Below are 12,149 nucleotides of genomic sequence, written 5' to 3'. Positions count from 1 at the left end.
ATGTTTATGTCATACAAATTGCCTAAATTTTACTCATTAAAACATGATACGCTGGAGCCCCCTTAAGGTACGTTTTCTCTGCAGCTATCAGTCGCGGCGTCCAAACGTGGTGTCCAGACGCCGCGACTTGATCGTTTTCTCTACAGCGCGCAGTCGCCGCGATTCCTACAAAGCAATCACGATATTATTCATAATTAAACTATCGTCCTGTGCGAATGTGTTTTCCTTTTTTTGTTTCTCTTTTTTTTATAATTTTATAATAATTAATTTTGAAAAAAATGCATCGTCAAATAATGCTAAACAATAATAAAATTATATTGGAGCTATTGAGAGAGGAAGAAAAAGATGATCAATTGTTAATGAATACAAAAAATAAAAAAAAGGAAACCAATATCAAATTTATTTTCGACAAGCAAATCAGAAGGATTTTTCGAAAAATTAATCAAAGGCCATCTTGCTACCGATAATATTAAATTTCGCGAGTTTTTTCGTTTAAATCACCGACAATTTGATTTGTTTTGTCTTTGATAAAAAATCAAATACAAAAGACACCAACAATGCGATGGCATGAACCAATACACCCGAAGAAAAATGGCAGTTACTTTAAGGTAAATATAAGCATTGTTACAATATAAGTTTAAAATAGATTAGCAAGATTCTTATTAAGCCCTTAAAGTTTAAATTATGATAACATTTATCAATTAGAAATTTACAAATTTTATTATTGGATTAAAATGTTATACCATCCATTATAGTGACCCACTTGTAACGTATTGTACAGCAAAGCGACACTCACTTATCCACTTTTTTATAATTTTTTTTTTGTAGATATCTAGCCACCGGGGAATCTTTTCGTTCATTGTCATTTGCATTTCGTATATCCTACAGTTATATCAGTATAATAGTAAAGGAAACGTTGACAGTTTTAAAACAAAATTCAATGCCAATTTTTTTACCAGATCCAACTATGGTTGATTTTAAAACTAAGGCAGATGAATTTTGAACAAAGTGGAACTTTCCTAATTGCATTCTCGCAATTGATGGAAAGCATGTAAGAATCCGTTGTCTTAATAATTCAGGTTCTTTGTTTTTTAATCACAAAGATTATTTTTCAACTGTTTTATTGGCGATGGTCGATGCAAATTACAAATTTGTAGCAATCAATGTCGGGTCATATGTAAAAGAAGGAGATAGCGGTATTTTTTTAAAGTCTACAATAGGACAACAAATATTTAATGGTGTATATTTCCAGAAGATTGTGCCCTTCCTGGTACTGATATTATAGTACCTCACGTTATATTAGGAGATCAGGCATTTAGGTTGCACAAACATATTTTGAGGCCGTTTTCTCAAAAAGCAGCAAGGGGAGATAACAGCAAAACGATTTTCAATTACAGACTTAGCCGTGCTAGAAGAGTCACCGAAAATGCTTTTGGGTTACTAAGTCAAGTATTCAGAGTGTTTTATCAGCCAATCAATATTGCTCCAACAACAGTTGATGATTTAATCATTGTTACATGTTGTTTACACAATTTGTTACGTGATGCATATTTAGAACACAATGGAAAAGCATACCATCAATTTGATCAGGAATATTCAACTGTAAATAACATGAGGTCATTTTTTGAGGAAAGTGGATTTATAAATACGGAAAGAGTTACAGTAAGTGATATTTTTAAAGATTATTTTGCTAATATAGGAGCTGTACCATGGCAAATGTAAATAATTATACATGTTTTGTATTAATATACCATTATTATTAATATTACGATAATATTGTGTGTACTGTGTTCATTTATTTATAGTAGTTGCAAGTTGGTTATCTAATAAATATCAAATAAAAACAAAAATAATCAAAATGTTCTTGAATTTAGGTTTTATTTTTAAACTCGCAAGTTCAAATCAAAACAAATAATAATAATTAAAAATAACCAAAATAACCAAAATAACCTTTAATATTAATTTATAAAATATATAATGTACTTAAATATAATAAGTATACAACAAACAAATATAATATGTAGGCCTAATTATATTCATCGCGGTTATATTGTATAAATCCACACGAAGAACTCGACGCAGCAGTGGTGTACGAGTTGGCCGGTGATAACCACTGTGCCATGTTGTTGCTATTTAAAGGCAGAGTATAATTAAGTTGAATGGTTTTTAGTATGAACAGGAACCACATATTTTTCTTCAATCTCATTCACCATTGTCAGTATTCGCAGCTTAGCTTCGTTGATTGCTCGCGAAGGGAGTTTTTTGACGGTTATGGCAATATTTTTAAACAAAAACGTCGACTTCGTCCTCTTTTTGGTCCAGCGATGCTAATAAATTATTTTGTGCCTGGATATTTGATAACATTTCATTTCTTTCTTTAGATCTCTTGGCTATTATTGCTGATAATTTATCGTCTTTAGACCGTAATCGTTTCCCTCCAAATGAGGTTGCTGGCAAATTCAATACTTCGGTTTCACTGTTGCAGCTTTCATTCTCCACGTCCACGATGTCTTCTTCGTCTCTGAATAAATCGTTGGACATAATATTTTGTTCTGTCGTCGTTTCTTGCGTTTCAACATTTGTACAAGTTCTAAAATAATATTTGTAATATTATAATATAGGTAATTTAAAATAAATGTATCTAGCTAGTTTATACTTTTTACATACTGTCTTTCATATTCAACTGTATCCAAAAACGATAGATAGTCCATCAAAGGCCATTTTTTTTGTCTGAAGTTGCCGACCCAGTAGACAATTTTTTTTTTGTCGCATGTATGTGTCACGCATGTTTTTCCACCTTTTCTTACAGTCATCAACTATAATTAAAAAAAATATATGTATTATAATAACGAAATAATATTAATACCTATAGCTATATAATAATATAATAATATTATATGATTAAAAATGATTAATTTATACATATATTTTGTACTTACTATTTCTATTGAGCTTTATCCCAATTTCCGACCATATGGAATCTTTCATAATTTTATCTTTATGGTTTTTATCCGAACTATCATAAATAACTTTATTTTTTTGAATTTCCTCTATGAAGATTTCGTCCTCTGCAGCGGAAAAAATAAACTTTTTGGACATGTTGTCGCTGACGTTCGACGCGGTATACTGGTCCGAGACCAGTACTGTCGCCAGACGCAGCGACGAATGCGTATAAGAAAACGGTCACATTCAAAATACTTAGTAAAATAGTACAGCGTTCGACGCCGCGGCTGATCGCTGCAGAGAAAACGTACCATTAACTATTTAGCAGGACGTAGAAGTATACTTAAATAAATACAATTAAGTAACCACTACAGTATTTACAGTAATTAATAATGTATCAACAATATGTTGACTTAGTATTTAACATGACAATTGATATAAAAACAATTATTATTTATTTTAATACTAAGTATAGTATCTGCTAAAAAAAATTACTTGATAACTATAACTTTGACAATCTTCTGTTTACTAGTATTAGATGAAAATCTAGGCGTTGAAGGAAATTCTGCTTCACTGTCACTACTGCTTTTTGGTGCCTAAAAATTCAAATGAAATTATTTATTATTACTTATAATATTAAACATATATAAATTACTTTAACTATGGGCTCCTCGGGAAAATCACTTTTAGAGGACTTACTGCAAATACCTCTTTTTAATTTGTTTGAGAATATTGATTCAACCACGTCTGATCCTTGCAGATCCTCATTGCACTCAAGATTGGTACACGTAACCTAATTAGTAATCCATTACATATAACATATATTTAATATTTAATAAGATTTATATATACAATTTATAGTTAATATATATATATTTAAAAACCTATTCAATTTTTAAAGTATAATAGCAAATATTTTAATTATTTACCTTAACTAATAGCCTTAACATATTTATTTAAATAAAATGTTTTCTGAAATAATGTACGATTTCTCTCGGTTTTGAAAGGAGATCATTCTGATCATTTTTAAGAAAAGTGTTTGTGGTTTAAAACCATGTTTGAGTCGTTTACAGTGTTTGAAGAAATTCCTCGGGTTGTTCCTCTCTCTCACAAGTTCTTCGAGTGCTTTCTTCTAATATAGTCTTTTTTTGTCTTCTAATTGTTTTGTTTGTTAACTCCTTTAGGTGTATCTCACTTGGTTCTCTTGTGATGGGTTATGTATCATTTGCATGCGAGCCTCATTGCCCTTGATGATCCTTGATTGTATTACATTGTTCATCAGTTTCTTGACGGACAATCGTGTACCATTACACAATTTAGGAGGATTTAGATTCCGCAACATAATTATTATCGATCCCACTTTTACCTGTAAATTATGCGGTGGAATTTCCTGGCACATAAAGCGAGTTCAAAAATTCTGTCGGATAGTTGACCGCCTCGTTTTCGTCGGTCGTGCTGTCAACGGATTTGTATAAACGTGGTTCTCCAGCAATTTTACTCTGAATTGTAAAATTTAAGCTATCGACGTCCTTATTCCTCCCTGCTAGTATTGCCCGTTCACTCATCCAATCAAGATTGTTATAATTGACCTAAATGCTTGGGAACACTTTTGTAATGAGTTTTTCCTTCGACGATGTGAACTCACAAATTTTGCCGGAAACGATATTACTCCAGTCAAAACATCAATCGGAATGTGTCCATTACCAAGCGCCAGCAGTTTTCTCGAGAATTCAGCAGTCGATGGGTCGTTTTGCAACGCAACTCTCATGTTCGTGGTCAATTTCAACTTCTTGACATGCCGCCACAAAAACGACGATTTCAGGCATGCATTAATTTCATCGGCAGCAGTAGATTTCGGAATGACGGGAAGTGTTTGACGAAAATCTCCGGAGAGCAATATCATTGCCCCACCAAATCGTCTCGAATTACCTCTTAAATCTTTCATCGTTCGGTCAACTGCCTCCAAAGCTAGTTTATATGCCATCGTGCATTCATTCCAAATGATGATTTTGCATTCTTGCATCAATTTCGCTGTCGCTGAATTCTTGGTCGTTGTGCACGTAGGCTTGTCAACCATGAGAAGATTCATTGGCAGCTTCAAAGCTGAATGTGCAGTTCGACCGCCTTCCAACAATGTGGCAGCAATGCCAGAGGATGCGACAGCCAACGCAATTTGTGATCTTGACCGAATTGTTGCCAGAATCAACGAAATGACGAACGTTTTTCCTGTCCCTCCAGGAGCATCGAGAAAGTAAATGCCTCCCGTTCCATCATCAACAACCTTCATCAGCGAATCGCATACATTCTTCTGCTCGGCATTCAACAGCGGCACATTTTTTCGGACTCTTTCAGCCTGCTCATCTAGATCATAGTTTTTCTCCCACTGTAATTCAAGATTGAATGCAGCGTGCCTCGAACGATTTGTCGCTGGCATTCCTAAAGTTGACAACAGACTGCCGCACATGAGCACTCACATGTCTTCGGTCAGAACTAATGCTTCGTTGAGCATATCTTCGTTACTTTCAATATCAAAATTAAAATTTGTCGTTCGAACTCTGTGCAAAATGTCATCAACCACCTCGTCCTTGTATTTCTCCCACAATGCATTCGGGTTCGATGGATGACATGTGGCTATGATGGTCGCAAACAACGTACGAATTTGATTTTCTGGCGCAGAAACGGTTGCATCGGCGAGTGTTAAGTCCCAATGTAAATCGTTTTCGAATAAATTCAAGCATTGGCAAGCTTCTCGAAAAGTTGTGCACAGTAAACCATCGACAGTACGCAGGGAATTGAAGGATGTCGGGCCCCTAACGTTCACCAAAAGTAAGCGAAGATAGAAGCATTCGTCTTGGCGCGGATGAACTGTGTATATTCGTCCGAGGGAATCAGTCGAATAGACATCTGCGAAGCCAGCAACAGCATCGCCTTTCTTCCTGCGTTGAAACTTCTTTGATGCAGCATTTCATGTATAATAGCGTGGCATTTCCGAATATAGTAAAGTCCTTGCGAACGGATTGCTTTCGCATGTCGAAAAAAATTTGTCAATGTCGTCGCTGGTGGTCGTTCTGCTCATTGCGATGCGTTCGCTTCCGTAAAGTATACACGCTGGCCGTTCTCTAAGTGAACTTCCAAATGTACGACAGTCAAGTGACGTTCATGAACTGTAAATGAAAACAGTCGCCAAATTGCCTCATTACAACTCCGTAACGTCCAAGTTGAAATTTCATCACCTCATCGTTTGCATTTGGATCAGCAATGCCAAACACAGCCATGTCACTCCCTTTGTTCACATATTTGCAAACATATTTGATAGATTTTATGGAGTTGCAATACTCAACATTGAAGTGATTTGAGAACGTTTTCGACAAAAGTGACAAAAGTGGACAATATGGAACGATCCAGCGATTATCGACGACGACATCTTTTCCCTCGACTTTCATTATGATTGATCTGCCGTTGTCATCTGGAGAACGACGCCGATACAATGGATATCCGTTGATTCCACTGATTGTGTCAGCCACAAACGGACGCGGAAAACGCTTAATGCAGTTTCCGTTTTGCATGTACGGTGACCCAGGATTCTGAGTTCCGCAAGGGCCATGTATCATGTTCGTGGTCACAACAGAATGCAGCTCAGGATCTGTTTCTGTATCTGGTATTTCGGCAGAAATGATGGAATCAATGTGATCTGGCCGGACCTTGTCAAACATCCAAAGTAGAATGTGCGCATGTGGTAAACCACGCTTCTGCCATTTAACCGAGTACATCCAACAACGGATTGCGCCAAAGACCTTCTGCTTAACGATGTAATTCATGAGTACTACGATCTTTTGTTTGAATACTCGTGCAGTGATGTCATGTCGATCACTTGGTGTTTGTCCTGTCAGCAACTGATTTGTAATTTCGGGCCATTTCGGATTGCAAGTAAACGTGATGAACAAATCAGGTCATTCGTAATTCCGCACGTGCGTCATCGCATCTTGAGCATATTCATGCATGTGGCGCGGGCTTCTAATATGAGTAGCCGGGAGAATAGTCAAACGACCAATGTTGGCCGCGTCTTCTTCGGTAGCTATGGCATCATGCAAGTGGATGTACTCGTCTGATCGTAACTTTGATTGATTGAAGCGAATGAAATAGAGACGCTCCGTTTCGACCTTGACGTACATGTCGACGCAGTACTGTTGAAACAACTGGCAATATCTCAATAGATGATTGTCAACATCTTGTCGAATCATCAATCGATATGCATAAAAATTCATTGAGCTGACATTTTTATTCGTTTCTCCTCCTGAAATATGAATTCAAACTTAGTTATAGTATGAAAAAGAAATGATGATCTGTAATTAAAACTGTCATTGGGTTGACCATCTTTATATTTAAGTGATATCCTCCTCGACAGAACATCAACGGGTATTGAAGTGCATCATATGACCGATGAGTCTCGTACACGCGCTGCAATTGTCCACCATCGCGACGCTTAAGAACAATATCGCGTGATGCCACATTTTCGCCAACAATCACCACTGCGACTTCATTGATAGTGGGAACATTGAATTATCTTTCATGGCTTCCAGAGGGTTTTTTGTCTGCTCTGATAATGATTTTGTGGTCGTCAGAATGCATTGTTTCCAATGCGGTTTTGAACATTCTGACCAATTGATTATTCTCATGCAGAAGAATTTGCAATTGTCCGATTATTTCACGTTTATTTGCAGGAAAAATTGCACACTGCTGTTCTAGTTCTTTTTCCGAATTATCAACGAAATATATCTGAAGGAACTTATGATCTTTGTTTGGTTGTGGTAACAAAGCGCCTGCTCGATGGTGAATTTGTCCTTGAATCTGAATATTTAAATGGTCATTTGTAAAAAAAAATGTGTTATTATTACAAACACCTTTACCTTATAATTCAGGTTGTAGCCTGGTTGTTCAATAACTTCTGCTCCAAATGACGTCATTTGAAAACTCCCGTTATATTTTTGTGTATTCGCCAGGAAATGTTTGTGGAAATGTGGATTGATTTATAACATCGACGAGGACTACTTACAGATTGATGACAACCTAATAACGTCAGAAATTCAAACAGATGAAGATATAGTCAACAATGTCATAGCTAGTCAACAAGTTGAGCTAGATAATGATACTGATATTGATGAGCTTGATGATGAGTTTGAAACTGTCTAAAAAATATCCGAAGCTCGTGCTCCATTGAGGACACTAGAAAGATTTTATTACAAAAAATATGAAGGTACAGATGCTGAAAGAAAAGCGTTGTCTTTATTAGAAACATCGATCAACTCTAACACGAAGCAAAGTTCGATCAAAGATTATTTTAAGAAATTAAACAAAAATTAAATCAATTCAAGTGTTTTATAATTATGTATGTATTAAATCTTCAATTAAAATAATTAATAATAAATGTATAAATAATGTATGTACGTGCATGTATAAATTAATCTCAAATAAAAATATTTATCTGAAATAAAAAAAGACGGTTTTATTTTTGTATTTCCGCTTTTAATCGGTTTCAACGAATGTTCGTTCTAACCGCATATAACGAGTTACCGGTTATAATGAGAAAAACTAGTGGGCCCTTGAAACTCGTTATAACCGATTTCTACTGTATATGTAAAAGATGTTTTACAGTTTTTAGTAATATTCCTTGTAAATTCAAACTATGGGGTATTAATGGGTTAAAAAAACATAAAAAAAATTGTGGAAAACATAAACTTGGAAGACCTGTAATGTTTGATAACGGTGATGACGATACTATTTATTTTAAAAATTTTAAAAGATCTCAACGAATACCTATAGTAATTTATTCTGATTTCGAATGTTATTTAAAACCTATAATAAACAACCAAGACATTAAAACTAAGACATTGATAATTCATTTTACGTAAAAATAGATTATGACATTATACCTAAATATTTAATAAAAAAATATAAAATTCCAACAAAACTTCATGTTTATAGAAACCGTAATGCAGCAAAACATTTCATAAAGACAATGATAGATATAGGTTCAAAAGTGTGTAATCTTTATAAGATAAATATACCCATGGACAAATTAACTGTTGATGAATGGCATAAATTTCAAAATGCTAGATTATGTGAATGCTGCTTCAAATCATTTAAAAACGATAATTTATTTAAAGTAAGAGATCATAATCATTTTACAGGACGTTTTAGATCAGCTGTTTGTTTAAATTGTAATTTTGAATTTACTAATGTTTCATTTATTCCAATATACTTTCATAACTTAATCTATGACAGTCATTTTATTGTTCGTGAACTTGGTTGTAATGAAAATGATATTCATGTAATACCTAATTCATCAGAAAAATATATATCATTCAGTAAAACTATTCAAGATAAATTCAATATAAAATTTATTGATACATTTCGTTTTATGTCAGAGTCTCTTAGTTCACTAGCTGATAATTTATCTGAAGATAAAACTAGATATAGAGAAACATTAAAAATATTTTCTTTGTCGACATTAAATTTAGTTACACGAAAAGGTGTGTTTCCTTATGAATATATTGACCATCCTAATAAATTAAATGAAACTTGTTTACCACCAAAACAGTTTTTTTATAATTCATTAAAAGATGAAGATATTAGTGATGAAGATTATGCGCACTATTGTTCTAGTGATCTGAAATCTGAAATCTGAAATCTTTTTAGAATTTATTACTTTACGTCCTAAACTCTATGCATATAAAACAAATAAAGATGAAGTAAAAAGAGCTAAGGGTGTTAAAAAATATGTTATTAATAATCACATGCAGTTTGACGAATATTTAAATATATTAAATGCATATATCAATAATTCAGCTAGTCAACAATAATATAAATCTATGAATTTTATACAATCAAAAGACCATTTTGTTTATTCTAAATCTATAGATAAAATTGCTCTTATACTCCGTACCACGAGAGAACGCATACGGCTCGCGCATCCAAATGATTGCGCTCCGTCGTTCCGAGGCCAAATTTCCCCTACCATACCACCAGAGAACGCATACGGCAATCAGCTGATTAGTGTATACAGCGGCTCAAATAATTAAAATATTACGTGTTCGTGCAATCACGGATTCACGCACATTAATTGATACGTGTTACAAAATAATTGGTTCATATTATTATTGCGAGCAATAAAAAAAATAATTTTCTGTTATAAAATTACAAATAAGTATTTTATTAATTATATTGTAAAACAATATGTACAACAATAAAAAATACAAATAATAAATAATACTGCAGTAATATAGTCAAAAATAATAATTAAAAATATAAATATACAAAATCGTACTATAGGTTACAATTTAAGCCATCGTCATAATTTAAAAAAAAAATCTAAATTCAAATTAAATTATTTTACAATAAATGTTTTTTATTGTCAAATAATTTAAGCGGAATCGAAGTCTGAACTTGTGTCACCTGTAATCGTTAAGACGTGTGATCCTTGTTCTTCGTCCAGAAGTTGATCAGATATAACATCAATATGCCAAAATTTATCTTCTTCTTTTATTACATGGGCAACAAAGTTTTTCCACATATCTGGAGTAACCCGTTCTACGCCATCTTCCAATAATTTACGAACATCTTGTAATTTGTATGTCGTATTATTCATACGGACATTATTTTTTACAGATGCCCACGCGAGCTCTATAGGGTTTAATTCACAATGATAGGGTTGCAAACGTAACACAGTTTTATTGGCAGCTTTTGCTAATTCATCTATTACATATAGATCGTACTGTGGCTTTAACTCTTGAACACGTTCCAATAATTGAGATTTGACTTTTGTGTGATCAACTACTTCACCTTTATTTTCGAGCCAGTTGATAATATCTACCTTTTTCCAGGATATGACAGGGCATGGGTCCATCTTCACCGAATGATAAGACGCATTATCCATGACGATCACGGCATTTTCGTTCAATAATGGTAAAATATTGTTGAACCACTCGTAAAAATTGTCACCGTTCATTTCGTTATGGTAATCTTGGGTATGTTTTTTTGACTCGAAGCAAAATAAACTGCCAGCAACAAAGCCGTCTGATGACCCGATGTGCACAACAATGAGCAGCTTCCCCTTACCAGACGGTTCCTTTTGTCCAGTTGAAAGGCCCCGAAGAAATGCGTCCCTTGTCGATTTGACTGTCTTGTCCATCCATGTTTTTGTAGTAGTTTCGCCTGCATTTACCCATGTCTGATCTAAGTAATATATTGGTCTACCTAATTGACGGTAATGCTTAATAGTCTCTAAATATCTTCGACGCCAACAGACAATATCATTATGTTCAATTAACGCGCTATCCCGAGACTTACGAACATACTCGAAATTCAGATGTTTTAGAATTCTGTACAAGGACATTTTTGAAAAATTCGGTAAACTGTCATCTTCGTTTATTACTGTTAACATTTTATTTAAAGTTGGGATTTCACGGTTGCGCCAAAACTGATGCACTTTTTGCCTGATAGCATTTTGGTTGAACTCGTCAATTTTATCTGTTACCTTCGATCTGATTTTGGTCTTGTTTGGTGATGTTACAATTCCTTTGTTGCGATATTCTGACAGAGTAACGCTCACAGTCCGTTGTCCGACACCACTTTCTTCGGATATTTTTTTTATAATTTCTTTTGCCGTCAATTTTGGCCCATGTCCAGTTGATTGTTGAGTCATTTTTGTTTTATACAAACTGACAACCATCATTTTTTGACCAGAGCCAACAAACTAAAATAACAGTTGCATTAGTATAATATAATACAGAATAGTATATATATATAAAAAAAATAGTAAAATATAATATAATACAATCATAATAATTAAAATAATTCTTACTTTTCCACGGGGGTTTCTTTTCTTTGGTGAATCTGAAGTTTCCTCTTGTATAGCCGTGTTATCACTACCTTGTTGACTCATTTTGGATAAAATAAATTAACATAGACACCGGACGGTCAAAATAAAACAGAATGCAAACACTGGCGTAAAAAAAAAAATTAAAATAATTCAAGATTTTCGGTAAAAAAGAAACAAGACAGTAGCGTAAACGACGAGCGACATACGAATCAACAGTTGTCAGATGCGTTGTTGACAACAACCAGTCTGTATACATGTGTGCCAACTGAAAACCGAATAGTTCCGATAGCAAACGACTAGATATTTTATATATTATTGCTGACCCGAC

At 34.1% G+C, this 12,149-nt stretch overlaps 1 protein-coding gene and 1 pseudogene across 1 annotated transcript; one reads left to right on the top strand and one right to left on the bottom strand.

The window, feature by feature from the left end:
- Positions 1–293: 293 nt before the first annotated feature.
- Positions 294–1,722, top strand: LOC126551040 (uncharacterized; annotated as a pseudogene).
- An 8,641-nt stretch (positions 1,723–10,363) lies between these two features.
- Positions 10,364–11,884, bottom strand: LOC114133105 (uncharacterized). The gene is made up of 2 exons (XM_027998729.2): positions 11,804–11,884; positions 10,364–11,695 (listed from the first exon to the last, which is right to left on the bottom strand). The coding sequence occupies exons 1-2, from the start codon at positions 11,882–11,884 to the stop codon at positions 10,364–10,366; spliced, it is 1,413 nt and encodes a 470-aa protein (XP_027854530.2).
- Between the last annotated feature and the right edge of the window lie 265 nt (positions 11,885–12,149).

Source organism: Aphis gossypii, chromosome 3, assembly GCF_020184175.1.
Source record: "Aphis gossypii isolate Hap1 chromosome 3, ASM2018417v2, whole genome shotgun sequence".
Taxonomy (NCBI): Eukaryota; Metazoa; Arthropoda; class Insecta; order Hemiptera; family Aphididae; genus Aphis; species Aphis gossypii.
This window is presented reverse-complemented; position numbering and strand designations above follow the sequence as displayed.